Raw genomic sequence first — 25676 nt, forward strand, 5'->3', positions numbered from 1 at the left:
AGCTTCAATATCCCTCTCCTCGTCTTTATGTTAGCTCCCCTGGCCCCTTGCTCCTCTTTGATAGCTAAGGCATGCACTGACCTGTAGGGTGCTCTGCTTAGTTCCTCACTCTGTTTGGAACACATTATGGTTCCATACTGCGCCTCCTTCCGGTTTTGCCAAATGGTACATCTTCAGCATTGCCTTTTTCAGCCACCCTCTCAATAATTGCATACTTCTCCCCTGTACACACCCATTTACACAGACACATACTTTCTAGCCTCTCCTCGCTTTTTCTTCTGAATACTTATCACTAATATATGATAGGTTTTATTGGTTTATCTTCCATAACCTCTGTGTCCTCCACTAGGACGAAAGGTCCATAAGCGAAGTGATTTTACTCTGCATTGTTTTAGAAGGTGCCCAGCACAGAGAACAATGCCTGAAACATGGTAGGAACTAAAAAAATATTTGAGAAAGAAGAAAAGTAGATGATTGTAAAGACATGGAGTTCTGTTCATGCTTCATTCTGATAAAAATGAAATGACAGATGTGAAAGTATTTTGACAGAAAGCTGGAAGTGCTTTGGGAGTGGGAGGATTTATAACTTTTGGAAATCTGAAATTCTTGGAATATACCAAATTGAAAGTTATTTTCTTTCTCATCTCATTATATGGCTGAATGGATGAAGCCCACAGATGAATTAAATAATAAAAATACTGACCTGTGATGTGAAAAACATTCTGAATATATTTTTAAAGAAGATCCAAGGATTGGATTGGAATGAGAAACAAAGGAAAAACGAGGACAATTATAAAGTTTTGGACCTGAACAACTAACTGCAAAGATGGAAATACATGAACTGAACTAGGAAAGAATTAATAAATATTTGTTGAATGAATTAATGGCAAATTATAAAGAACGTTTAGGTGTGTCACTTGGTAAAAGCACAAACGGAACTGGAGAATTGTCTGAACATCCAAACCAAAGGCAAGGTTGAATCATGGGAGACACAAATCAAACCTTAAGATCTAGCAAGAGAAAGAAGGTTTTTTTAGTTCTTTTAAAGGTTTTAATTTTAATTTACTCCTCTGAATGAGTGCCTCCTGTTGTATGTTCTTTTTAGGTCTTCTTCCAACATGAGCTAAAGAAAGAAAATAAGTGGACAACTTCTCTTTCTTCTGTCTCTAGGATGGACTGCTAACTATAGTTGATTCTTGTTTTCCTTTGTAGAGCGGAGGCGGCTGAAGAAGACCGATGTTCCGCTACTGCACAGGCTCGTGCAGGGACCTTCCAAAGAGAATGCTCGCATTTTCCTCATGGATAAAGATGCAACAGAAATTAGCAGTGATGTATGGATACTGTCACTCTGAATCTGTCTTTGCTTTCTCCCGACTCAGCACCTCTCACAGAATGTGCATTCTTTTTTGCTTTGTTTCCTATTTTTCCCTTTTCAGGTGGCTCAGTACATTAACTTCCATTTTCCTCTCCTGGAATCCATCCTTCAAAGATTAAATGAAGAAGAGAAAAGAGAGATTCAAAGAATAACAACAAAGTAAGTCAGGAGTATGCATTCTGGGCACCTATTTCTATAAGAGGTTCAGCACACCAATTGTTTTCAGTTTTTAATACTCTTTTTCTCCTTCTCCTTTTCAGATTCAGGACAGAAAAGGCTATGATACTAAAATATCTTCAAAGTAAACGGGGAGTAAAAACTGAGACAACAGTTTAGCAGGTTAGGCTGCAATTGCTGAAACACCTCAACAAAATTAGAGGGATATTATTATTTGATGAATGCATAAAGTCCATACATGCATTCATACAAATGTCTATGAACTTGAATCTGTGGAAAATGGAATGTTGGAAAAGCTTGTCTCTCTTTGAAGTGATGAGGTTACCGAGGCTTCACAGTTGCCCTGAAAGGAGCTCGAATTTGTTTCAGTAACTGAAACAAGCTTGGATACGGTGTATCCCCAAGACTTTTTATAGTAAAACACTCCATGAACTCGAATCTAAATGATGTCTTCAGATATCACGTAGCATAAACCTCTTTTAGCTTGAACTGTCAAGAAAATTAAAACATCCTCAGTGGATCCTCAGAAATGATTCAGAAGTAAAAGCTGCCAGCTCTTGAAATAAAAAGGAAGCACACTCCTATCCTACCAAGGAGTCTGAGAGTGACAGTGTTTCACAGCTCCCTGAAAACTCTAAATTCTTCATGAAATCCAAGGCTACCTCTATGCGGTCAGTGGCTTTGGCTATTTGTAACATCAGAGCTATATGTCCTTCGGGATAGAAAAGATGATTGGATTTCTGTTAAGAAATCCAAATTGCAGTTTTCTCAACCTGAACCCTTCTTTTTTTTCCATTCTACTCATGACTTTCAAAAGTATTCTTAAGCATTGTTTTTTTTCAGAGACAGAGAAAGAGAAAAAAAGAGAATTTGGTGGGGAGGGGAAGAGGAAGAGGGAGAGAGAGAAGCTGACTCCACAGTCAGCGCAGAGCCTGGTGCTGGCCTCCATCTCAAGACCCTGAGATCATGACCTGAGCCAAAATCAAGAGTCAGATCCTTAACTGACTGAGCCACCAGGTCCCCTGAGTTCTTAAGCATTTTTTAAAAGTCAGTCAAACTGGTTTTCTTTATTTTTCCAAACAAGTATTCCACAGAGACTTCATATATTTAATCGGCTAGGACAAGAGTTGGCCAACAATAATCACTTGTTGCCAAATGAAAAACCAAGGATAAAGCAAAACTCTTGCAGCTAAAATGAGCAGGGAAACTCTGCTCTTTTTCTCCAAGACAATTCATCCCACAACTCTCAAGATACTTAAAAGTCTGCTAACACCAATTTGAAACAAAGGAAGAGAACACTGATAATGCCACAAATGTTGTCTCTAATTTTATTCATGAACTCTATGCAATATTGCTGCATTCCCTAAACTATGTCCATTCACATCCCTCATAGGCATTGTATTAGGTGGTCTGATTGCGTTACGTGTACTAAGGGATAAGGTTGTATGTAATAAACCCAAGTTGGAAGATTAATTATCAAAATTAAAATATGAAACATTTTTAGACAAAGGTATTACTTCCAAGTGTCACTGAAACCAAAACCTAAACTAGATGAAAGTAAAAGTGTGCTGTGACCTTTCAGTCCTAGGAAATCTTTTATTGAGGAAAACCGAGGCTTGTGTCATTATCCTTCCAGCTATCAATTAATGAGAAAATGTTCTCAGGGTGCCTGAGTGGTCCAGTTGGTGGGGGACTGACTCTAGGTTTCAGCGCAGGTCATGATCTCACGGTTCATGAGTTCAGGCCTTGCATCAGGCTCTGGTAGCATGAAGCCTGCTTGGGATTCTCTCTCTTTCCCTCTCTCTCTGTCCGTGCCCTGATCACATACCCAGTCTCTCTCAAAATAAATAAATAAACTTTAAAAAATTATTTTAAAAATGAAAAGGTCTCATCTTGCAAAAGTAGGGCAAATAAAATTGTTAAAATTCAGTATACTTATAAAATTTTAAATGAATGTCAAGTACCTGTCCTAAATGACGAAAGATTAACCATTAAAAATATTGAAAGCCTACAAGATGTATAAGAAAAACACCAAGACCTGGAGAGGAAAAAAAACATGAAAAGTAAAATCACAGAAGGAGAAATACAAATAGCTACTAGTTGTCTGTGAGAAGGGAGTTGTATCTTAATAGTAATCAACTATATCCAGTAAGGAGACAGAAACACGGTAATTTAAGCAGGAGAAGTTTAATATGAAGAATTAAGCTGTGGGGCACCTGGGTGGCTCAGTGGGTTAATCGTCTGGCTCTTAGTTTTGGCTCAGGTCATGATCTCCTGGTATGTGAGACTGAGCCCCACCATCAATGCGGAGCCTGCTTAGAATTCTCTGCCCACCCCCCACTCTCTGTCTTTTTCAAAATAAATAAATGAACATTGAAAACAAAGAATTAAGGTGTGATGATAGTAAAATAACTGTAAAACAGAAAGAGAGCTCTATTGGGTACACTAGGGCTGAGGAAGACAACCCCAAAAAGGGAAAGTTTGGAATCCAGGGGTCCAGAATTCACTGAAGAAGCTGTGGTTACAGCCCACTGGGAAGAGGGGAAGTTCACTGGCTGCCTGGCCCCAGCAGGGTCAGGATCATAGGACAAATAAGAAAGGCACTTTGGGATGTGGACCCACTGAGGCAAGTGGCCAAGTGTGCAGAGGGCCTTGAGACTTTTCTGCAGGCCCAAGTCTCAGCTCACATAGTGTTGTGACTGGAGGCTTGCAGGAAGTTTGGGGGCAGGAAGAAGCACGGGTCCTGCTACCCGTGTGCAGTATTGGGAGCTAAAGAGGCCTCCTTTGCAGGAATCCGGTACAACTCTGTGCATCCCTTTGGCTGCAGTATCTCCGAAGCTGTGTGGGGGGACAGAGGCTGGTCAGGTAGTTTACTAGATGGCCACCCCAGGGGTGAGCAGGCCCTGAATTGAGGGGGGGTGTGGAGCGTAGTGATTTGTGCTAGGGTGCAGATGTGCACTGAGCTCCAGGCTGGGCCACCGCAAACCAACTCAAATGGTAGAGAAGGAGTTGGGGGAACAAATGGCAAAGAAAGCTGCACCCTACAGGCAAACTGCCCTGGAGAGAGCACTCTGGGCAAAGCGTGAAGGAAAAAAGTGCGCTTCCCCAGAGCCTTGCCAGTCAGCCCTGGAATCTGGAAAGACAACTTTCCAGCTACAATGTTTCTTTAGCGCCCTCTACTGCGAAGCGAAGCCGACATCATGCACAGTGCAAAGGAAACTCACTTAAAGGGTCCATATCCGTTTTCACAGAACCAACAGCTAAGAATGAATTGGGAGCAGAAAGTCAATAAAATAACTGGGATGGCATCAAATCACAAAGTAAAGAAAAGCAAAATGCACTTTTTGGTCTATTAGCAAAGATTAAGAAATGAGATTAAATACTCAGCAAATTACAAGACTACTGGTAGAAATTTAAACGAATATAACTTTCTTCAAAGCGCTTTAGCAGTAAGCTCATCCTGTAATCCAGTTTATAGGATCACATATTGAAATAATCAGGCATTCAAAGGCATTGTGCAAAGATACTTATTGTATTGCTATTGTGATAAAAAGAATTAAATAGCTTAAATGTTCAAAATGGGGGGGGAGGAAAAAAACATTTACCCATAGAATAAAATATTATGCAGCTGTTACAATTATGTTTCTAAATAAATTGTAATTATGGAAGAAAATCCTTTTTACATATCCAATATCTAAATAAGAATATATGTACAAACATTCAAAATATCTATTATCCATAAAATAAATTTGTGTGTGTATGTACACTAATATTTGTACCTACACACAAACCAAAAACACATTAGATGTGGTTATATCTGGATTATAAAGTTATGAGTGAATCATTTCTCATTTTTCTATGCTTTTAAATATTCTGTAATAGATGTGTTACTTTTTGAATTAGGGCATAGATAAATTATGATTAGAAAGTTACCAACAAGAAGGATCAAGTACATGCAAGCACAGAGTCTTACCAGATGCAGAAAAATGAAATTATTTAATAAGACATTAACTTCACTTCTGTGGTAGTTTTTAAATATATTCATAAAGTCTTTGATATTCCTCCTTTCAAGAGGTGGGGCCTAATCCTCCCCACCTTGCAAACCAACTGGAACATAGTCAATCCTAATGAGCAGAGGAGAGCAGAAGTGACTGGGTGTGATTTGGGCTACTAGTCATTTATCCCTTTGGCGTCCTCCTTGCTCCTTCTCTTGGATCACGGGCTCGGGGGAAGCCAACTGCCATGGTGGGAGCAGCCCCAGAGAAAGGCTTGCATGATGGGACCTTTGCCAAAGCCAGCAGCAACTGAGGTCTCCTGTCCACAGCCAGGTGAGTGGGCCATGGGGCCCCTGCCAAGCCTTCAGATGACACAGCCAGTCTAACAGTTTGACTATAACCTCATGAGAGACCCTGAGACAGAAAGGCCAGCTACCCCACTCCTGGATTCCTGATTCTTGGAAAATGTATGAGAAAAGGAATGTTTGTTGTGGTATGCTAAATTTCAGGATAATTTGTTACATAGCAGTAGATACCCAAAACAATTTCTGAGACAAAATTCTGTTTGGAGGCATCTTTGCATAATACAAGAATATAAACTTTGGTCATAAAACTCTCTATCCTTGTTTCAGGTGGCTCAGGTATTTCACTAACAGTTACAAATTAGTTCACATTCAACCCCAGTAATGTTATACTTATTAAGTAAGGGTAGAGGACCTGTTACATTCATCTTGGTATACTTCGTGGAACTTAATGTTGTGTTTTGTTTGTAGGAAGTGCTTGATAAAAATCAGTTGAATAAAAGCCTTAATGAATTAGTGAATCAGTGAATAAAAAAATGAGTGAATGGGTTATATGGAATCTTTTTCTAAAAGCTGCTGTATATATGCCTCCTTTTCACAAATCTGACCAAGTAGCTGAAGAAAATAATAGAATCTTTTTTGTATGATTTTATCTGATTTGGTGGTATATTTTACAATCTCTTGGCTATATGAAATGTTCAGTTAGGCAATGTTGCTATGGAATTTTGCTATGGAGTTTATGTTCACATTGGTTTCAGGAAATGAACGGGAAAGAAGTCCATTTTCAAGGCAGTCTATGAGGTGGACAAGGTGGCCGGTGTAACTGTTAGGTTGCTATATCTACATGTGAAAGGAAAGAAAGGAATAGGATGCATTAGAACAAAACCCTTCAATGGCATCCATTTGTCTTCTAAGTAATAACAGTTAACACCTATTAGATTGATTGACCCCTTTGAAATGATCAATATTCAAGGTACAAAAGGGTAATTTCACATCATTCAAATTAATAGCACCATTTGCCAAGTACTGTTTTAAGCTTTACCTATATTAGCTGACTTAGTGTTTATTACCCCTTCCACCCAATTTTATAGATGAAGAAAGCAAGCCATGGAGAGGTCTGGAGATTCGCTAAGGTCTTTAGAAAAGCTGGGTAGGATTTGAACCTCACTCCGGAATCCACACTCTTAACCACCATAATCTATTGGCTTCACCCTAAACTACAGTCTCTCAATCAGGCATTCTTATTTGTCCTCATTTATAAAATGGGATAGTAGTACCTATTTCACTGGATGGTTGTGAAAGTTACAGGAATAATACATGTAAGGCTGGCATGTGACACATTAAAAATGTGATAAATCTTAACAGTTGTTAAAATTAAATTACAGTAGGTCCCCACCCACCCTTATATCCCTATCTTCCGTTAGATCATACTGCCCTCAACTATTTAATTTTTGTCTTAGATCTGGCCGTACTGAATCCTTCACCCTCCCCCCTCCCCCCAACACCTCACATCCCACTACTTCTCTATTCATTCAAACCCCGTCCAATTTCTAGTCGTTAGTCAGGGTCACTTCTTCCATGACTTTTCCTGGTCTCTGTGACAATTTGTGAACTCAGACTCTTGAGAGTCACATTATCAGTTAGCTCTGCTCTTGTGACTCTGAAAATTTGAAATCTGCCCTTTGTTATATAATTCTTTATGTGTTTGTCTCTTGTATAAATTCACTAGTTATCTGGTCTTAGTAAATTCATATTCTTCTCCATAGCACCTAGAAGTTATTAAACACGATAGAAACCTAACAAACTTTTTTGGATCTAATTTGCTAATATATATGAACATATTGAAATCACTGGAATGAAGAAAAACTATTTAAAGTCAAGGTAAGTGTAATATAATGAGAATTTTTTCTTTTCTTTTTTGTGAGAATTATTTTTTCTCTAATCAAAATAACTCATTTATTTAATAAGCACTAAACTATCACTACTTATTTTTTATTAAACCAAAAAGAATCTGGAAAACTAAATATAAGTCCGAATGATAAGTTTATTATGTCACTTATCCTAGGATTACAAATCATCACTGAAAGCTCAAGTTAATAAATATTAGGACCCCTGCATTCCAATGTCAGCATCACATTCATAGGGTAAAGATGAAAGGTGGATGGATGGGGAAAATTAGTTATGGTGGTCAGAAATCAATTTAAAATTTAAATAAAGAAGAAAGCACACATAGAAAAAGGAATTTACAAGTGTATATTAAAGAGATGAGAGAAAGAGAGATGGAAGGAGAAGAATGAGAAATTGAATGAACCTGTGAGGAATTCTTCCAAGGTTGAGGCTTCAGTTGCAGAGTCAATGGTTAAAGGACACGCATCTAGTTATTTGGCCAACTGTTCACAGAAGGAATTAGCCATTCTTTTCTCACTATTGTGCAGAGAAAACTACTATTGTTTGCAATCAGTGCTTCAGAGAGATTTCTCTGCTATTGAGTTTTTAGATAATGATATTCCTTAACACGACAAAGAAACAGCAAATGCACTAAGAGCCCCAGCTTTTGGAGATGGATGGTCTAGACTTGAATCCTGGTTCCAAACCATCTGTGAATACTTGGGCAAATTACTTAAACTCTCTGTGCTCAATGTCTTGGTCTGTAAAATGGGAAGGCTAATAGTAGTACCTTTCTCATTAAATTATGATGAGGAGTAAATGAGTTCTTACAGGTAAAAATTTAGAATAATATCTGGCACATAGCACCATGCTAGTTATTACTAGGATAGCCAGAGACAATAATAAGCAGGAAGTTATGTATAATTCTGTGTCGTTAGGACACCGGCTGTTGCAAAAGCAGACTTATCTGGCACGTAGGAGACGATGAAAGGCCAACGGGACCTCTTCCCCATCTCAGTTCTGACCTTTTGGAGCTTTGCAAGTAACCCAAAGACTCTTGGCAAACAGAATGTTAAATATTTTCTTGATTTCATAATGTGTTCAATGCCACAGGCACAAGGCAAAGTCCTAGTTAGTTCAAGTCTAACTGATGGTGAAAGAGAGAGAGAGACAAGAGGACAGAAAGATATGCTTTCACCAAGCTCCACCAGAAGGTAAACATTAGGAAGATAGAGATTCTGTTCAGTTTTTTATGGTGACTGATGTATCACAAGCTCCTAGAACAGTGCCTCGCACACAAGCAGATACCCACTAAAAATCTATTCAGTGAATGAATGTCGTAAGCAGTTCCAAGAACCCTCCCGGTTCCACACTTTCTCAAAAAAGAGAAAAGTCAAAGCAAGTATAAAGGTAACTTATTATAAAGCACATTCCATTCAGTTCATAAGTAACCATTTTCAGCAGTGATATAGACAGAAACTTCCGAGCTTTTTCACTCTGGAAACCCGGCAGCCCATTCCCAACTAGATGTGACAGCCCACTGCATCTACCTGAGGTTCTGAAAGGCCCCTTGATTTGATATTTCTGGTGCTGCTTCTCAGAAGCTGAAAGCTCAGGGAAGAAATGAAGAGTGTAAGCTGGTCGTATGAGGGTTAGGATAAGTAGATTTCTCTGCTACGTAGAAAAGGAGAGCTTTAGTGTAGCCTAGCTAGTAGTATTCTTGAGTAACATTGTGAGTAGCTAAGAAATGATTTCATTGATTTTTATTTTGAATATTAGACATGTGTCTCATTACTCATGAAAAATAAAAATCAGACTTCAGCAAAGATTCTACATTGACATTTTCTGGGATCATTCGCGTCCCAAGAGAGACTGGCACTTTTCAATCAGTTTGGACTCCTAGAAAAGAAAGCAAATAAGTACATCTGTAAGAAAGAGAAAAACAAAGCAAAACAGAACACCTGAACATTTATGATCCTCAAATAGAAAAGTCTTTAAGACTTACCTGTTAGATGGCTGTGAGGGGCTCTTACTTGCTCACTGCTCAAGGTCTCACAGCCTAGACCCTTAGCTGAAGGTCTTACTTCACTGCAATGCCTCTCCCACTCTCAGGACCCCAGATTTGGATTTTTTAAATCTTTGCTTTTTCCTCACAAAACTAAGGGACTCTTTTGCCACAGGGTAAAAAAAAAGTCAACTCTCAGGACCCCAGATTTGGATTTTTTAAATCTTTGTTTTTTCCTCACAAAACTAAGGGACTCTTTTGCCACAGGGTAAAAAAAAAAGTCAACATCAGCTTCCTAATGCATTTTAAAACTGCTCTAGGCTAATCCCATGCTAAATCATTCCACAATCAGGTACAAGAATTCAAGAGGATCAAAACCACAAACATTGATGCGTGTCCTTACCATCTTCATATATACTGGTATTGACCTCTATTCTAAGTCCAGCATAGTCTTTATTCAAATAAAAGTCGTTGTTGGAAGCCCAGAGAGATAGATAAAAGTTGAGTCATCTATAGGGAAGTGGGAATAGGACCCCTAGAATTCTACTGTTAAGATTAGTGCATGTGCACACATGTGCGCGTGCCACGTACACACACACACACACGCGCGCGCGCGCGCGCTGCAAGCACCCTAGTGGATAGATAACTTGCACTCCCTAGAGTTCCTAGCACCCTGTGGGACATAGTTAAAAGTCTATTAATTTAACTTTTCTTGCCCTCAAAGAGTACCACACCTAAATCATCTAGAGACTGGAATCTATTTAAGTTTGGTATTCAAAAAACTCTGCAGTTTACAGTTCTTTTGTTTCTCTGGTAACCCATGACTTTTTAAATCCATCTTCATGGGACATTTTACCATAAGCTTAACTTCAAGGCCCTCATATTCAATCTTGTTCATTTGCTCTGAACATAACAATAATGGGTGAGTCCTATTCCTCCATGTCCGTCCTTCCTGACTTTATTTATTCTATAGTTCCTCGGTAAATTTCTCACTGGTAATGATGACAAATGCAGGGGTGAGGGGATAAACGTTTCTGATAAAGGTAAGGTAAGGTAGAAGAAAGGCACCTGAAAAACTACTATAATAATGAGAAATGCCCTACATGAAATAAGGGATGATAACTCTTGAGGCAAGCATAAGCAAGATTTTGAAATAGGAAACATGGACTCATGTGATGGAATATAGAGAACAGAGAAAAGAAAGAGGAAACATTTTCCTTACACTGACATCGGATTAGTCACTCTGATTTGCTATAATCCTGGACATGCTAGTAGGCTGCTCACAGGTCACCCATCCTAAGACTTCGGAATAACATTACCAGTCAATTTCTCCACATCCCTGTGACATGCATTTCTATCCTGTTTTCATTCTAGATACTCTCTGGACATGACAATTAGCCAATATCCTTTTAAAATGTGCTGTCTCTCATCTCTTCAAAGACCCCAATGCAATAATGGTAAAAATGCTTTGTAAAAAGAAGAAGAAAGCACTGTTGATGCTAAAAAGAAAAAAAAAATCAATGTAAGAGATATTGATGAACTCCTAAGGGGGAAAAAAGCCATCAGTATGATATTGACCAAGATATCAAGTACAAAAATAGGAACTTAGAATAATAAAATGATGATATGTCCTAGCAGTAAAATACCAGAAAGTCACTCATTTCTGAGTTGCTTTTGGTTCTGGTCTGCCGCCCAACTTGTTTTTCAAACTTCCTGAAGATTCCTATAGCCATCACTATCCTTTCAATAAACTAATTTTTACTTCGCCAGAATTTGATCCTATTGTTTATACCTGAAGAATCCCCATTGACACACCAGCAAAAATGTTGTGCAAATATATACACAAAATAATATTTTAAAATACAAGAACCCAGTGGCCCCTGGGTGACTCAGTCAGTTAAGCTTCTGACTCTTGATTTCAGCTCACATCATGATCTCACGGTTTGCGGGATCAAGCTCTGTGCTGGGCTCTGCATGGACAGTACAGAGCCTTCTTAGGTTTTTCTCTCTCTCTCCTTTTCTCTCTGCCCTTGTTTCTCTCTCTCAAAGTAAATAAATAAACTTAAAAAAATAATAAAATACAAGGACCCAGAAGGTTTATATATTATTCTGAAATAATACATATACACATATATACATATGTACATACATGTTAAGAATGTAGCCCAACAAAACATAAAATAGTCCAAGAATAAAATATTAAATAATATTTTAGAAATAGTCCAATTTACCCAGGATTACACTGAAATGAAACTATGTGAATAACCATGGATATGTCCTAGAAATAACTAGATCCAATTGAAAGATTAATTCAAGGGGCTTTTTGAAATGTATTTTTAAGATGATAGAATATTGTATTACAAAAACTGTCTTATTAAGAACCTAAAACATTTTAGTCATATGATGAAAGTGCTTTATTTGCCAACATAGAAAAAGAAAGGCAGTAAGAGACTCTCAAAAACAGAAGAATATACTAGCAAACCATAGTCCAAATATGTGAAACTAAATAAAAGTGGCATGATTTTCTGCAGCTGATCATGGTGGAAAAGAGTGTTCATTTGATCTCTACACCTTTTAACAGGGCAAGTCATTCAGTTGGTCAATCCATTCATGATACTGATGTACATAAATTCCAGGTAAACACACAATTAAATATGCTATTTAATGGTTTCCAGTTTTTAGTATTAACTCATGAACAAAGCATATAAACTTTGTATTTAATAAGCAGATACATAAACCTGGACAATGTAAACAATAGTATAGCTTTAAAAAGCAAAGTTGGCAAGGAAGTCACAGGAGGTTTAGACATGTTAATTATACTTGAGAGAATCATTAGATGCTGACTGGAATTGAAGGTCCAAGAAATAGAATATAAGCAATAAAAGAACTAAAAATACTTTTAAATAAATTGAGAAAGAGTCTCCAGATAGGGTTCTGGGAGTTAGCATAAGCACACTGTATTCATTATGTGATGTTAATATTTTAAGAAATGATCAAGGTGTTGATGGTATCACTAGGAAAACTAAAAGTAAGAACTCAAAATTGGGAAGGGGAAATGTACCCTGGTCTTTTGTTTGAGCTTTTGTTGTGTTCATGTATTACTTATATGATTTTCAAAGCTTGTGTAATGTATCATAAGAAACTGAGCATAGTAATCTCTGACCACCTGCAATGGTATCCACCCACATTGATCCACCTACTTTGGGATTATCACCTTGGTTAATCTGATCCTTGTTTTTTTCTTTGGAAATGCATCCAAGATTGCAGTAGCTCTGACAGAAGACCCATCAAGTTGTTAGGTACAGACTGCTTACCTACCAGGTCTTTTCACACGAACTCGTGTTAAGTCACATCTAAAAGTAGAACTTTGTGGGGGGGTTTTTCCATTGTTAAATTTCATGTCTTATTTTCAAAGGACTGTTTCAATCTGCCCACATTTCTGCTAATTCTTGCTTACTTTCTTCTTGTGTATTATGCTGGTTGACAGAGAAATATCTCAAGCTATAATTATCGTTCCCCACTGACCTGGCAGAGAGAATATCTGTGAGTAGAATTTTCTCCTCGAACCTGCTGAGGTCTACAATTTGTGTTATTATTTTATGAAATGTGAGCGATGCCTCTTCTTTGGACAATCCAAATTCATCCTGTATAGCTGAGCTTCTTTCCCCAAGCCCTTTTATATATTTCAGTTTTACTCTTGCCAACATTCCAACATTGGCTTTGGTTCAACATTTTTCTCCTTAGAATTTGGCTTGCTTCTCAACCTATGCCTTCCACCGTATCTAAAAATGCTTTATCCTCCCAATAGCCGAAGCTAGAAAGGCAGTCTTCAAACCTGCTCACTCTCTCTTTTAACAGGCAGAACAGGTCTACATAGTTGACTGCCATAATATCAGAAAAGAAAACAAAGAAAATGCCTGTGGGTCCCTGGAGTGGTTAGTCTCTTATAGTAACTTGGAACAGCCACAGACTGCCAATTGGCTGAGCCTTTGTGCTTCTGAGGTCTTGGCTCCACAGAGGTTTCTGGAGCCTCTGGGTATCATTCCTCTGTGCTACTGTCAAACCTAGACTCCTTTCACAAACACAGAAGCACGGAGACTTACACAAACTCTTGAGGACAAGATTCTAAAATAGTTTTATCATCTGTTCCCACCTTTTTGCTAAGCCTGTTTATATACTATACTGTTTATTTTGTAAATATTCCAGTCTTACCTTTATATTTAATAGTCCCAAATTTTTTCACTCCCTTTTGTAAATATGTTATTTTTCCAATTGTTTTATTATTTCTGTTAATGTCCTTGACTCCAACTTCTCACTGGGAGTTAGACAATTCAGAAACATGGGGAGGGGGTGGGGAAATGGTTTATGATTATCTACTTGCACCTTAGTAAAGTGATTCTTAAAGTGGTCCCCACACCAGCAGCAGCAGCAGCACCTAAAACTTGTTAGAAATGTAAATTATCAGACCCCATCCCAGAACTACTGAAATCAGACACCCTGGGGTGGAAAGCACTGATGCTGTTTTAGTAAGCTCTGTAAGTGATTCTGATGCACACTAAAGTCTCAGAATCACGGCCTTGGAATAATCATACAAGGATCAACGTGACCAAACTTTAGAGATAATGCATAATTACAGACAATAAGCATATTTATCTGAAAAAGTAATTTGGGCATTTTTAATTAACATGATATATTCTTCAGATAGCTTCTGTTTCCTCCCTTCATTTGGGGGAGAGAAATTCTAAAAGAAAGGAGAGAAGGAAAGGGGGAAGGGGAAAATATTTGGGCTTTTCAACCATTAAGGTGAAGATTACTGTTCGGCAAAACATGTGGGGCAAAGCGCACAGAAATCGTCCTGGCGTCCCATTGGTGAAACAGCTTGAGCAAGCAGTCTTCTTACTCAGGAGCAAGAATCCTTCAAGACAATTCCCTTGGGAGTTCTGAGGCACAGGCCCTTCTTCAAAGTGTTGATCTGTGTGGCTATGGGTTGTTACTCATATGGAAACATGTTTTCTGAATGCTTTACAAAAAGTAAAAAGGCTTTAAAATAGTAAATAGAGGGGCCCCTGGGTGGCTCAGTCAGTTATGCATCTGACCTCAGTTCAGGTCATGATCTCATGGTTCATGGGTTCGAGCCCCATGTCAGTCTCTGTGCTGACAGCTCAGAGCCTGCAGCCTGCTTCAGATTTTGTGTCTCCCTCTCTCCCACCCTCCCCTGCTCACTCTGTCTCTCTCTGTCTTTCAAAACTAAATAAAATATTAAAAATTTTTTAAATACATAATAGATTCTAGCATAGGTGATTAGTTCCATTTTTTGTATCAGCTAGTCTGGGAGTCTCTAAAATTTTTCTGTGAACAGCCTGGTCATCAATATTTGAGGGCTTTGCAGTTTATACAGGCTCTGTCACAGCCACTCAATTCTGCAGTTACTTAATTCAGCTGTTATAGACAGAAAGCCGATATGTAAATAAATGGGCAGAGCTGGGTGTCGATAGAACCCTATGTATATGAACAGGAAGTGGAGACCATCAGCCTGAGAGCTGTGGTTTGCTTGCCCTTGACTAGACCACAGATACATGACTTTTAACATAACCACATGTACAGTTTAGCTAAGTGGTAGAAAAGAGCCACCGAAGGTAATTAGGCATTCAGGAAAATTGTTGCCTGTGGAAACATTTCCCTTAGCCATTGCTAACCTTCACCCCCATCTGAACCGTCCACAGCCTGTTTTCACTATAAAGACTGATTTATTACTTTTTTTTAACTACACACTTGCATTTTTTTTACTCAGATACTACAATATCTGACTTTCTGCTCCCCAAGTCATATCCTGGGAGCGCAATTCGTCCGAAGTCTCCTCATGAATTGACATGAATTTCCTGGGCCACATCCTACCATGATAGTCTTAGACACTTACTTAAGTCCTATAACTTTATTATCTTAGGAAAAATCATTTACTCGGTAACCAGACACAATTAGATTAGTTACAGAAATGAATGTAGGAGTCAGTTTGGTGAGTAAGCACAAGCACTCTTGTGGTCATTTCTCTTTCCTCTGGGTAATCTTCACCCCCAATCTAATGATCTTCTGGCTACTGAGAAAATGAAACTCTTTTCCCTGGTTCTTTAGTTACGCCCCCTCTGCATTTGGTAACTATTCCTGATTGTGCCCCCAGAAATTTCTAGAATAAAACTACAGTTTGCCCATACAGGTCTTTAAGCTGTTACTTCTTTAAAATATCACTATATTTTTAAGGAACCATTTCTCTACAATTACCAACATCGTCAGCTCATGCTTCTTTCTCCCGCCCCCAATTCTAAACATCTCCACTCCATCTGGTGTCATGACTCTAGCATTCATTTCTATTTGTGTCAAATTCTGCTGGTCTCCTTAAATAAACATAAATTTTAACATACCCTGAACCTAAATGTCGTCAATTACACCAACCCATCTAGACTGTGCTTTTCTCCCAATTCGTTCACGATTGGAATGGAGAGAGTACTTTGTTTTTAACTTCAATAAGTCCTAAGAGAACAGACAAGGAAACAGGGATACCTCTTCTCTGAAACACATTTCACTTTTCTCTGCTTGGCAGCACTTCTCCACCAGGTGAGCGAAATCCGCAATAATCGATCGGAGCTGCGTCTCCGGTGCATGTGGTTTCTGCTTCACAAGGGTGCTGAGGAGCCTGGATCAGAAACCAGTGGCAAAAATACAAGTACTTGCCTGAGTTCTAGATGGCCAGCTTGCACACCGCCTTACTAACTTAAAGCTGAACACCACCCTCGCCTCTTTGTCGCTTCGCTTCCACTCTGAGGTTTATAAAAGGCTTGGGGTGCCTGGGTGGCTCCGTTGGTTAAGCATCCAACTCTTGATTTCAGCTCAGGTCACAATCCCACACAAGATCCAGCCCCACATCAGGCTCTGCACGGACAGCCTGGATTCTCTCTCTCCTTCTCTTTCTGCCCCTTCCCCACACACATGCTCTCTTCCAACAATAAATTTTTTTTTAAAAAAGAAAATATTTAAAAGCCCTGAAAATGCCATGATGTCAAACTTTTCACACTGCCCATCTCCACCTTCATGTTCTATCCCCCATACTTTTCTTCCAGCACATAATTGGGACATTAAAGTTAATTATCTTACAAGATTATTACTAGGGTAAACATGTTTGTTTTCTCTTTTCATTGCATTGGATGGTAAATTGATTATATCATAAAATTAAATAGTTTTTCCTCTAGCATTTTGTAATGAATATTTATTCTGAGCAACTAACTTCCAAATAAATATTACAAGTATAACACACCTGGAAGTTGAGGGTCCTTCATATGTTATTAATGATAAACCAATCGACTAATTTGAAACTATAATGGCTTGATGATCATCTCAGATTTACATCACAAGAGTTTCCCCCACACTGTGAATATTCAAAAGTGTAACCTGCTTTCTGTCTCTCTATTTGATAAAATATTATTCCAAATCTTCCAATATTATTTCTCTCAATCTCTCTTTTATCTTTTTTCTTTTTCTTTTTTATTTTATTTTTTAAAAATTTTTTAATGTTTTTATTTATTTTTGAGAGACAGAGAGATACAGCGTGAGCAGGGGAGAGTCAGAAAGAGAGGGAGGCACAGAATCCGAAGCAGGCTCCAGGCTCTGAGCACAGAGCCCGACACAGGGCTCGAACCCACCAACTGTGAGATCATGACCTGAGCCGAAGCCGATGCCTAACCGACTGAGCCACCCAGGCGCCCCTATTTCCTTTTTTTAAAACTCTTTTAGACCAAGACAGATTTAACCACAAAGAAAATAAGACAAGAAGGGTTGGGGAAATGAACATTAATCAGTATTTTACTGTTTAACCAAAAACCTTTCCTTATTCTTCATTTTCAAGTTCACATGTATACTACCTGGTTGCCTTATGTGCACCTTGAATATATAAAAGAAAATATCTTAAAACTTTAAGCAGCTACTTCTTTGACAATTTAAACCAGGGGTCCAGTAAACAATTGCAGATAGTAAATATTTTAGGCTTGGCCCACAGACCAGCAAAATGGAGGATGCTATAGATCCTCCAAACCGCTGTGCGCCTGGGGTGGGCTGCCCCTCTGGCAGGTCCAGTTTGTGTCCAGTTTCCATCAGCTGGAGAAGAGAGATCAGGCGGTGAGGCAATGAGGGAGAAGGTGTGCCCTGTGGTTAGTTTCACTCTGAGCCCCAGACATGCCCTCCTCCTGTCTCAATGTGGGCCGCTGGCCCAAGCAACTTGCTGAGTCATTTGACTCCTGAACTGAGATGCCACCACCCTTTGCTGCCCTGCAGTGACCAACAGCGAAGTCCCCAACATGTAGGTCCCACAGCTCAGGCACTGTGCAGCAGTGAGCATGCTCACCCGCAGGGAAGGCAGGCCCCAGGAGCAAAGTGGGGGGTGTGGGTAAAGCAAACTTGGTGGTCGGCGGTAGGCAGCTCTCAAGCCTAGGAAATCAAGCAGTGCCCTCAGGACCTACAAAAACAGCCGTGTCCTGTTGCCCATAGCATGCTGATCCCATTAAACAATAAAATAAGATATCCAGCTTAACACGGTAGCCCAGAGGACATGTCTCTTTGAACTAGCAATTTCAGCCTCACCCTCTCCCACTCCTCCAACTCTCACGTCCCGCCATACTAAAAATAATGGCAACAGCCAACATCTTTCGAGTATGCTGATATTTACTATGATCCAGGCAAGGTGCAGTAACTTATCAGTGTTATTCCACGTAACACTGTCTGTTACCTTTTTAATAAGGTTCTATGTCCTCCCGATTTTGCATTAGAAACAGTGGTTGCAGACCCCCTGGGAATGTTAGAGTTCTGGGCATATAAAGCAAACCAGTGAGGTGAGCTTCCCTCCCAGAAGGCATGAGGATTGGGAATCTCATGGGAGGCCTCATCCTGAGACAGGAAGTCAGGCTCACACCCTTCGCATCCAGGAAGAAAGCTTGGTCAATGGAAGAAGGAATGATTCTATGGTTCCCCAACCGAGCCTTCATTAGACTCATTTCTGGGTTACATGGGATCAAGATAACTCTTTGGAAAAGTGCTGTAAGAGAATTTCTGTTAAAGTTCTGCAAACCATGAAGACACACAGGAGCGGCACCCACTGAAAGGGTATGATCCTGGGAGTCAGGGGAAGGGCTGCTTTTCTTTTTACAACAAAACATAAAGTAGCTTTGTCATTTCAAGGGATCCAGTCTGCACCTGAGCAGGAGACAGCAGCCCCCGGAGGGCATGACCGCTCCCAGTGGCCCAGGAGTGGAGCCAGGGAGAGCGTGCTTGGAGAATGCCTGAGGGGGAGGGAGTTTCTCAAGCTCTCCTCTGAGGACTCCAGGGATAATTGCTGGGACTGCAATTTATGGAAGCGGGTAGTTGCAAGGTTGTGCAAAACTTGCATTATTCAATATTCGAACCACAGACTAATGGACAAAAGGCAATTGCGAGAGTGTGTGCTTGAATACACACATATGTGAGATATAGTTTTATACTACACATAGATTTATAATGGGTATCACTGCAGTGTTGGAATAAAAATATTATGATCTTTTCTTCTCTTTTCTGTACTTTCTAAATTTTCTGCAATGATAATGCATTACTTTAATAATAACATACATCAATATTTTAAAAGGAAATAGAATCGCATGAACATTTTTTCTATCCAACTGTTCTGTATATATTTACTCTTCAAAATAGACTAAACTTGATCCCACTTGAAAGAAAATGCTATATTTATTTTGAAGTGTCTCTATATAATTTAAGTTTATATGGTTAGATAAATAATCAAAGAAGTTTACACTACCTTTGAATAATCACTATTTGTGTTTAAGAAATTAAAGAACTATATTGGTCTTTAAGAAATTAATTCGTGAAAGTGGAGAAATATAGGCTATATCTCATTGGAATCTGGTGGATTTTGTCTTAAGATATATTTTCCTACAAAAACAATATTACCCACGATGCTGAAATTCACTGAGCAATCCACAGAAGCATAGGATTACTTAAGTCCCAGGCAATAGGCACTGACTCTCATGAATACCTATGCTGCCGGAATGAGTCTGTTTCCAAACACTCATTTGGGCCTCTGGTAGTCTGGCTTAGGGAATTCAGCACCAAAAGGGCAGAAGCTGGTCTAGAAAGGGGATAGAGTTTACTACTAGTTCATGCAAAATCTGGACTTTTCTTTCCTTCTAATGTTGTAAAAAGGGCACAAACTTTGAAATCAAACTCACTTCGGTTCAACTAGTTAGTGTGAGGGTGAGTGAGATACTTAACCTCTCTGACCTTTATCCATAAAAAGAAAATTTGAACATCTGCCTTGCAAGGTATTTGCAAGGACCAAAAATAACGTATTAAAGGGCTGAGAACAGTAACTGGCATACTTAAGGCAATAAATAATGTCAAAGATAATAATAATGGTGAACAATTAAAATAATAATAACACAACTTGCTTCTATTTCAAATTATTGGTTGCTTCCAACCGTGGTATCCTTCCTTCCTGACTCCCACAATAAATAGTACACTGTCACAGCTTTTCTCCTATTTATCCATTTATTCACTCAGCAAATAATTAATGAGCATCTTTGCAATTTCCCTGAGGATTTGAGTTGTAGATTCCACAGTAATAGAGAAACCTCCCTTGTCTATACCCTTCTCTTGTCTCAACACAAGCTGTGGGATCCAAGTGCTTTCATGGCTTGGCCCCTCCCAAACTCTCTAGTCTCACCCCAAAAGTTTATCTCCCTTCCCTCACTTATGCTCCTGCTTGGTGGTCTGGTTTCCAAATGCACTTCCCCCGAGTGACCAGTAGGGGGAAGATGAGCTAGGTTTCCAGAACACCAGGGCGCAGCTGCTGCTTTAAACCAAGAGAAACACTCCACTTGTACCGGAACCAGCAAGGGGAAGAAAAGGCTTCTATTATGAGAAGACAAAAGGCCTGGGAATGAGATTCAGAGCAAGGGTATCATGATGTCATGTTATCTCTCCTTAGAACTCCAGATATGAAGGCTGCCATTTCTAAAACGGGGGATTCTGTGCTACTTAAAAGCTTGGCTCCCTCCCCCGAAAATTGTCACATGCTTGTGATCTGCCTGCAGGCGATTTACCTCTCCGGACACTTCCGCCCTCTCCCAGCCTGATCTCTCTAACTTAGCCTAGACTGCTGTTATTTAAAAACAGTTCCCTTAAAAAAATTATAATTAAAAAAAAACAGTTCCCTTAATTCTTGAGATTTTTAGCTTAAAATTTTTAACTTACCTTTTTAAATCTTAAATCTTAAACCCTATTTTTAATTCTCATGCCATCAACTTGTTTTCCGTTTTTCATTCCTTTGATATTAATCTTTTATTTTCATTAAATTTACCCAGCATTTCATTGAAAGCACAGTCTGGTCTTTATATACTATCTTAAATCTTCACATTTCCACTCAATATTTTTAATTGGATTTTAAATTTTTTACTTCAAACTTCTGTTTCGTTTTTATTGTCTCTGTCTTATTACATGATCTCTACTCCTACCTCCCCTTCTATACTGCTGAATTTTTCTTTGCCCTCCAGAAGCTCCTTCACTTGTGTTTTCTTTTTTTGTTTTTGCAAATTTATGCTGTGATAACCAGCCAGAATTATATAGGGAGGAAAGCCACACAAAGCCCTCGCCACTATCCCAGGAAGTAAGAAGGATTTTTTTTCCAGCTTGACCCCTGACTCCCAATATGGGTCCTCCCAGAATATTCCAGAAATCTCTACATTAACTATTTCTATGCTATTGTTTTCTCCATACAGAGAACACAGTGACTTTTCTAGGACAGGGATGATACCTAATATTTCATACTTTTTATTACCTAGCCCTTATAGAGTAACTCAGTGTTTAAAAAATTATAACTAATATTGTAACTCCTTGTTTTTGGCACGCTAAAGGCCAATTGTTGTAGTTAAAAACAGATAGCTTGGATGAAAATTCCAGCTCAATAACTATTAACCTGTTGTTGCATAATCTCATGCCAAGTTTTCTTGCCTTCTGCGCCTCAGTTTCCTTACAATTAAAATGGCATATAGTGTTAACCTCCTCATAAATGTCTATGTAAGGACTTGGTGAGACGCCATACATAAAGTGGTGCCTATCTCTGCCCAGAGAACTTCCTCAAGAGAAAGTAAACTTGCACACTACAAGTAAAAGAGACCTCGTTCTACATTCCCACATCAAGCCTGAACCAAGGAAAGAATGACTAACTAGCCACATGTTTCAGCAGTCTCGGGTGTTGACTGGGAAGTTTTAAAGGCTGGTTTGTGATTGGCTCACCTTGGGAACTGAAGAAAGGACTCCAAGGGTCAGCAGGCTTAGGAAGTGCAAGTACTGTGATAAAACAGGCCAGGCAACCGCGTGTGCTTGCTGCCCGTGAGTGTGTGTTCCTTCCGGAGGCAACAAAATCTTTGCCTCACTTGGCAAGATGATACTGTTGGACCAATAGTATTTAGACCCAGCAAATGCATGGCTTACAGTAAATAAATTAATTAGAAATACAGTAAGCTACCACTTCTAATGATGTTGGGGGAGAAGGAAGAATGAGTGCAAGGGCTTGAACGCTTTCTCCTGAGGACACGATCAGGGGCAGTAAGAGGGAACTGCCCCACCGTCAGGGGTAGGAGTGCTTTCAATGCATCCTGCTGATTCAGGGAAACTAGAATTTCACCCTTTGGCTTTTCCTAAAACAGTCACCTTTGGCAACTCCAAATGGGGCCTTTAATATCACATTCATCAGGAGCAGAATCCATTCTGAGGGAGAATGGCCTGGACCATGGCCTGGATCATGAGAATATCTTGGCTCTGAGCTCAGGAGCAGAATGAGAGCAAAGAGATGGATGATCAATGCATGTAAGAAAGATAATTCTTTGTCTTCAGCAGCAAACAAGTAGTCTCTTTTCTAAGACCTGACAATAAGTGTTCCCTTCAATCCATCTATGCAGGAGTGGAGAGAATTGGAGAAAATGCCAACTGCCTGTGAAATCTTAATCACCTCACGCTCTCAGCAGCAAAAAGCAGATCGGATGCCCTAAAGTTTTGTGCGCTGTGTGTGCTACTTCCAAAGCTCAGCCATGACGTCTACATCTCATCAGCTTCAGTCACAGCCAGAAATCTAAGCCTCCCAGATCATCTGTCAACGTGCTGATGTTCCTACATCCTTTTTCTGACCCATCTCCTGCTCTCTTGGTCCTCTATCTCCTTTGTAACATGAGGTTTTCTCAAGAAAATGTTCCCAGGGCACCTGGGTGGCTCAGTCCATTAAGCATCTGACTTCAGCTCAGGTCATGATCTCACAGTTCGTGGGTTCGAGCCCTGCATCTGGCTGTGCTGACAGCTCAGAGCCTGGAGCCTGTTTCAGATTCTGTGTCTCCCTCTCTCTCTTCACTCCTTCCCGACTCGCACTCTGTCTCTCTCTCTCCCAAAAATAAACATTAAAAAAAAAACGATAAAAAAAGAAAACATTCCCATATCCACAGCTTCTCATTTGAACTTCTCTGTTTTGCTCTAAACGAGGCTCCCCAGAGCACACAGCTTCCCCTAGGACCTTGCTAGAGGAGGCGGTTTTTGCTTGAAATCCATTTACCATTGTATCTAGTTCTCTTACTGCTTTCAATTTAACTCCTTCATTCTCTTTTAAAAGCCATAGCTCCTTTGAAGTACAAGTTATCAAACTCTAACACCCCTTATCTTTCCTTATTTCTGCCACATATAGAAAGTCTGGACATTCCCCTTTATTTCTGATGACTCCAGACCTGTTAATTGCCTCTCCTTCTATCATTATCTTGATGTTTGTCACTTTCTGTAGTTTCAACAACTATATTAAAAATTTTTTTTTTAATGTTTACTTATTTTTTTGAGAGAAAGACAAAGTGCAAGCTGGGGAGAGGCAGAGAGAGAGGGAGACACAGAATTCTAAACAGCTCCAGGCTCCCAGCTGTCAGCACAGAGCCTCACGTGAGACTTGAACCCTTGAGCCGTGAGATCATGACCTGAGCCAAAGTCAGATGCTCAACCTGACTGAGCCACCCAGGCACCCCTCAAGAACTATATTAATGATCCACAGGTGGCAGATGGATTACAAATATGGACCAATTCTGCATCTTCTCTGTATTCTTGTCCTTTACAATGTGACTTTCCAACTCTTCCTATCAAGAAATGAAGTCTATTTCCATACCACTTTAATCTGGGCTGGCCCTATGACCTACTTTACAGCAGCAATGGCATTGCATGCTTCCAAACCTAGGCCCCAGGAGGCCTCCACACAACCACTTTCTCCAAGCTGACATGTGAGGAAACCTGGGTTAGCGTGCTGGAGGACAGACGACCATGTGTGGCAAAGACAGGCCATCCTAGCCAAGGTCAGCCCAGGCCAGCCAGCTCCTGGCTCACGTAGCTGCTGACCATAGAGACTTCTGAGCAAGCCCCGCTGAGCATGGGTGAGGCTGGCCCAGGTCAACAGATTCATGCAGTCAACCCACAGACTCCATTGCTGATTTCACCCAGAAACCCTTTTTACATAAGACTACACATTGGGAAACCCTGTTCAAATGTAAAGACATTGTATTCTACTGGCAGAATTTATGACCATTAGATTTCAGTATTGGTAACAGCAGCCAAATCAACATAACACCTTGTAAATTAATAACTTATATTCATAATACTATCTACCTTATATATTTTTTCATATGCATTATATATGTGTATGCATTATATATATATATCATACACACATACATACATGTACACACTCATGTACAAATGTTCCAATTTTGCATTTTAGGAGAAATACATTAATGTACCTCTCTGTAAAATATTTTCTGATCAGTAGACTTCAATCTCATTAACCAATCTGGGGTAGCAACCACAATAGCCATAATTGCAAAACTGCACAATATTCGCAATTCTACTGGACCTCCAACATAACATTTGGCAGGTCCATTCATTATGCAATATTTATATCTGAGCCCAGTTTACAGTTCTCTGTACCTGCTCCCCTGTTGGCAGAACAAATGAAAGAACAAATTAAACAAAGATTCTTACTTTTGCTTTTCAGTTTGGAATTCCTCCTCCTGAGCTTTGCATAAGCTCTCTTTAAGGCTGATGACTTGGTCACAGGATAAAGGTGGAGAAATGTAAGTTCCATCAACTTGTAGATCATCAAAGCATGGCTTCCTGAAGGCATATGAGTCATCACAGCAGTGACCCACACCAGCATTGATAGGCTCTGCTTCATGTCTTCTACATAAAGCCCCAAGAATTAGTTTTGCCTTTCCCAGAAGAGAATTAAAATAAGAGCCATTAGGTTTGGGTCATTATTATCAATGTTTTACTCTATTGAAAATAAGGTTAATGAGTATTTTCAAATTTTGGGTTCTGCTAGTTCAGCCTGGATCTCACGGTTTAGGAAAAAGCTGGAGTGTCAGGTGCAGCCTGGTTCCCAGACTTGCCCTTCCTTTTCTTCTCATCCTCAAGTTGAGTTCACTTGGATTCCACTTCCAGGCTCCTTCACAGTCCAATTTATAGACCAGTGCTGACCTAAGGTAGGAGTTTCTTTTGTTCTTTTAAATTAAAACCAAGCCTCAAGTCAACAGCACTGCTAATTTGATGCAGATATAAGATTGATGAGTGGAGTTTTTAACTTAAGAAGCTCAAATCCAATTTGTTTCTACTTTTTATATGTGGACATCTGTAACTACCATGGAATTTGGCTTATGGTAGATGCTCTATGCATATTTGTTGAATGAATGAATGAATGATGAAAGAAATGCTTGGATCCTATTTAAGTGATCTCCTTATTTTCTGGTCCTCTTCTAACACTGTCACCTTGCCTTGTTTCTCCTGTGTCTGATTGTTATCCTGATGCCCTCTGTAAGCCTCCCCATGTGCCT

At 39.5% G+C, this 25676-nt stretch overlaps 2 protein-coding genes across 2 annotated transcripts in view; one reads left to right on the forward strand and one right to left on the reverse strand.

The window, feature by feature from the left end:
* Positions 1-2141, forward strand: part of RASSF6 (Ras association domain family member 6) — a 50620-nt gene extending 48479 nt beyond the window's left edge. The window contains exons 10-12 of the mRNA XM_029951795.1: positions 1213-1331; positions 1437-1534; positions 1636-2141. Of these exons, the coding sequence (XP_029807655.1) occupies positions 1213-1331; positions 1437-1534; positions 1636-1711 (293 nt within the window). The 3' untranslated portion in view covers positions 1712-2141. The remainder of the gene's footprint in view (positions 1-1212; positions 1332-1436; positions 1535-1635) is intronic.
* A 7343-nt stretch (positions 2142-9484) lies between these two features.
* The window catches only part of LOC115283328 (alpha-fetoprotein-like), a 44377-nt gene continuing 28185 nt past the window's right edge, over positions 9485-25676 (reverse strand). The window contains 3 exon segments of the mRNA XM_029929636.1: positions 9485-9635; positions 16297-16429; positions 24829-25055. Coding sequence (XP_029785496.1) covers positions 9588-9635; positions 16297-16429; positions 24829-25055 — 408 coding nt within the window. The 3' untranslated portion in view covers positions 9485-9587.

The sequence above is a fragment of the Suricata suricatta genome, chromosome 1 (assembly GCF_006229205.1).
Source record: "Suricata suricatta isolate VVHF042 chromosome 1, meerkat_22Aug2017_6uvM2_HiC, whole genome shotgun sequence".
NCBI lineage: Eukaryota > Metazoa > Chordata > Mammalia > Carnivora > Herpestidae > Suricata > Suricata suricatta.